This window comes from Humulus lupulus, chromosome 8 (genome assembly GCF_963169125.1).
Source record: "Humulus lupulus chromosome 8, drHumLupu1.1, whole genome shotgun sequence".
Taxonomy (NCBI): Eukaryota; Viridiplantae; Streptophyta; class Magnoliopsida; order Rosales; family Cannabaceae; genus Humulus; species Humulus lupulus.
The window spans coordinates 70,827,043-70,830,780 of record NC_084800.1 but is presented as its reverse complement, the minus strand read 5'-3'; the positions used below and the strand labels follow the sequence as shown (position 1 = coordinate 70,830,780).

The 3,738-nt window shown below is 33.0% G+C and overlaps 1 protein-coding gene across 1 annotated transcript; it reads right to left on the bottom strand.

Annotated features, from left to right (window-relative positions):
• Nucleotides 1-851: 851 nt before the first annotated feature.
• On the bottom strand, nucleotides 852-2,612 carry LOC133795593 (uncharacterized). The gene is made up of 3 exons (XM_062233047.1): nucleotides 2,580-2,612; nucleotides 1,614-2,474; nucleotides 852-1,475 (listed from the first exon to the last, which is right to left on the bottom strand). Exons 1-3 carry the CDS (start codon nucleotides 2,610-2,612, stop codon nucleotides 1,296-1,298), a joined length of 1,074 nt encoding a protein of 357 aa, XP_062089031.1. The 3' UTR covers nucleotides 852-1,295.
• Between the last annotated feature and the right edge of the window lie 1,126 nt (nucleotides 2,613-3,738).

Sequence of the window (3,738 nt, the reverse complement as noted above, 5' to 3'; positions counted from 1 at the left end):
CTCGAACTCTTCTCGGCCAAGAAGTGAGCAGGAAATTCCGGGCGACAATACCGCTCCAAGAAGTGAAGATCAAAGCAAGAAAGTGAAAACTGTGGTGAGAAAAGTACTCCGATAATAAACAGAGAGGTGGGCTCTTTATTTATAGCAGATGTTACAAGAAACGACTCATAACAGCCATCGCACAATAAGTTAGAAACAAACTTAACAAATTCTATAACAGCCTAACTAACCAACTGCTTCATTACAACCACTATAGTTTCTAGAAGCTGGCTCAACACAAGAAGATATGCTTAGTTTGTTGCACCTAATAAAATTCAGTAGTCCGACTAGCCACCTTTGTGAGGATTTGTTGAGGGTCAGTAGAGACACCAGAATGGTAAGCCTTATTTTTTTGCTTTCCACAGCTGATCGCATAGCACAGGTGCAAAGACAAACAATTGCTTTTGAGTATGTTCATTAGCATGACTTAGTTTATGGGGGCTGCAGATCCATTAAAAAAATGGATATATCGCTGGAAAGACTAATATTTCTTTAATATTTTTTCCTTTTTTACTTTCAATAATCTTTTTACCTATAAAGATATTGTTCTTTATAGATGTATTCCTTAAATATTTTATGTTAAGAAATTCTAATATTGTAGCCTTTAGTAAACTTTTAATTAAAATATGCAATAAACAATGTCTCTATCGAAGGTGTAAACCAGAACAACGCATCACTCAACTCAAGTTGTGATAACTTGAGAGGCTTCAAACTACGTAGGAAAGAACGACATATCTTCCTCAACAATTTTAACTCAAGATGAGATTCATGTGTAGATTAAAGAAAACGCATAAAGTTTTCAACACATGTGAGCCAACCAATTAGTGATATTTAATTGAAGTAGGACATCATAGAATGAAAAATAAAAATAAAAAGTGAAAATAATTAATAAAACAACTGATTGGCAAACTGAGCTAATATGCAGCCTTACGAAATTCCAATAAACGACAAGAAAATAAGAAAAATATTTAATTAATTTTTTGGTGGTTAACTTCGAACTTCATTTAAAACAAGGGGTCTCGAAAAACAAAGAGAGCCTCCAAAATACATTAGAGCAAAGTGATATAGTTACCATCCAAAATACACTAGAACAAGGGGATAACATTAACTTCTACCACCCCCGCTAAGTTCTCAAAACAAACCAACTAGGCAAAATGAAAGTAGCAAATTCCATTAGTGCTAAGCTACTAAAATAGTATATACAAGCTCAAAAAGACTAAAAATATAGCATCAGTTATGATAATATTGTAAGGCAACTAGAATATGTCCTCTCCATTAATAGATAATGTTTTTAAAGAGGGTGAGATCCACATCAAGACATATCTCAAGTCTGATTTTCTCACTGTGTAGCGAGTGCGGGTAATAACTCTAACATGCTTCCAATTAAGTAGAGGAGAATGGCATATCCTTTTACAATTGTCCGGCATGATGAGAGCCTTTGCATTTATACAAATTTAAGAAACACAAATATATCAATGTATGGTATATAGAATAATAACATGAAATAAAATAAGACATTATGATCACATTAAGAGAAATAAAGACAAAATATAGAAGATGAGTAATGGGCATACCTCATCTGAGAAAACATGCAGCGTCACAATATTCCAAGAGCAGTTGAGATTCAGAAAAAAATTGATCATATTGATAAACCAATTTGTGTCATAGTTGGGAGGATAATCTTTAATTACAATTTTTCCGTTCAACAAATTGGGTGACTCCAGTGATATGTTACAATTCATATTACCTTCATAACAAAATGAAGTTAATTTTGGAGTTGATTTAATTGTGACATCCTTGATCATATAGTTCCCATTACTGAACTTGAAACTTTTCAAGTGTTGACTCGAGATTTTAAGGCGCTCCAACCCCGACTTATAATACTTAGTATCCAAAGTCAAATTCTCAAGGTGAGGAAGATTTGAAACGAGATCTTCAAATGATGACTGGTCTGTTTTACCCCATTCACAATTAATTAGTGAAAGATTTCTAATGGCCTTACATGCAGAGATATTTATTTCCCCAAAGCAAACCAAATCTAGTACCAAATATTCAAGATTTATGGCTTCAACTTGAAGAGATACATTGGATTTAATTTCCATCAGCTTGAGGCTTGAACTTTGTAACCGAAGCGGATGATGAGAACTAAACTTATAACATGAACTTAAGAACAATTTCTCAAGAGAAGGGCAATCCAACAAAGACTTGGACAGCACATCATTTTTCACATTATATGCAAGCCCAACATCTTTCAAGGACAATGATTTCAAGGACGGAAAACTAAACGAGTAACCCAACTCGAGTCCACTCAATTCCAAAATGGTCAAATCTCTTAAGTTGACTACTGATTTAGGTAACCAGTAGTAGTAATACTTGGAATGCTTACCTTTTTCTGGCTCCAAGTTAAGACTTAATTCCTTTAACTTTATTCTCAACTGCAAAACCTAACCATTTATCCAGGTGGCGAGCCTTGCTTCTTCGAGAGCATTCTATCTGGAGCTTAAAACTAGTTATGGCTGAATCGGCGATAAAATACATACCTCTCTTGCGGTGTTCCAAGCAGCTGTCGACATAATTGTGGAACTTTTGAAAATCAGGAGCAGTAGTACTGGTATCGAAGAAAATAAGTCTGGGGACTGAATACCACGTGAATTTCCAACGCTTTGAAAGGATGCATGTTCGAACGGCATCCTTAGTGAGGAGAAACGACAGAATGTGCAGGATGATATTATGAGGTAGTTTCGAAATTATGTCCTCAGGCTCAGCGGTTGATGATGTCGTTTTGACTCTTTTTTTCTCAGGCGGGCCACTTCTCTTTATGGCGCACCTTTCAGTTTCATGAGTCGAAAACAACCCAGAGTGCATTGAGCTGTAACAACACGAACAACTTTATATATTACGGTGTATCAAGAGAAAATAAATGGATTCCAGAAGTAAATTTTAACAAAATATAGTAATAAAAGAAAAAACAAAAAAAAGAGGGTATCTTCGTTCAACCTTATGTGTTGCTGCTGCTGAAATGTTCTCTTTCTTTAACCAGAATATACGCCAAACACTCGGAAGGATTGAAGGCTAGGACTAAAGTAGAGAGGGATTCTTGAGACAGAGAAGAGTATTGAGAGTGAGACAAGTAGAGTAGGGGAAAGAAAGTATGGGTTTAGCTTAACGAAGAAGCGTACTTCTGCTGCTCTGTCCAAGAAATAAGCAGTGGAAGTGACATTACTTGAAAAACAAATGATTTCTTATTTACTAAAGATTTTTTTTGTAAGGATATTTATTAAGAGTAATGTGATTTTTATACGGGAATTTACTTTTTTTTTTTGGTATTTTATATTTTTACAAAATATTATTTTGATATTTTGTATTTTTAATATAATTTTAAAATGTAAAGTATTACGTGAGCCTTATTAAAAATAGAGTATCAAAATAATATTTTGTAAAAATACAAAGTATGAAATAGTTATCTACCCTTTTTATATCTCCATTTTTTCTTAAATATTGATAGATGGTTTTCATGAATTTTTAACATAATTTTTTTTTATAGTAATCGGTAAATTTGATATTTTTTTTTAAGTTATTTTGAGTTTAGTTTTAATAATTTTTTATAAAATAATATTTGTTTAAAATTTTGAACCATTGATTAAATATTTTGATGAATTATATGAAAAATTTCGACAAAATATTTGAAGTGTCAAGTAT

What these genes read in the sequence shown, in the direction of transcription:
- LOC133795593 (XM_062233047.1), bottom strand. Translation starts at nt 2,612, where the DNA reads ATGTCGACAGCTGCTTGGAACACCGCAAGAGAG. An exon ending in CTTGGAACACCGCAAGAGAG is followed by an intron (nt 2,475 to 2,579) that starts GTATGTATTTTA and finishes TAGGTTTTGCAG; the next exon opens with TTGAGAATAAAGTTAAAGGA. An exon ending in TGCATGTTTTCTCAGATGAG is followed by an intron (nt 1,476 to 1,613) that starts GTATGCCCATTA and finishes ATAAATGCAAAG; the next exon opens with GCTCTCATCATGCCGGACAA.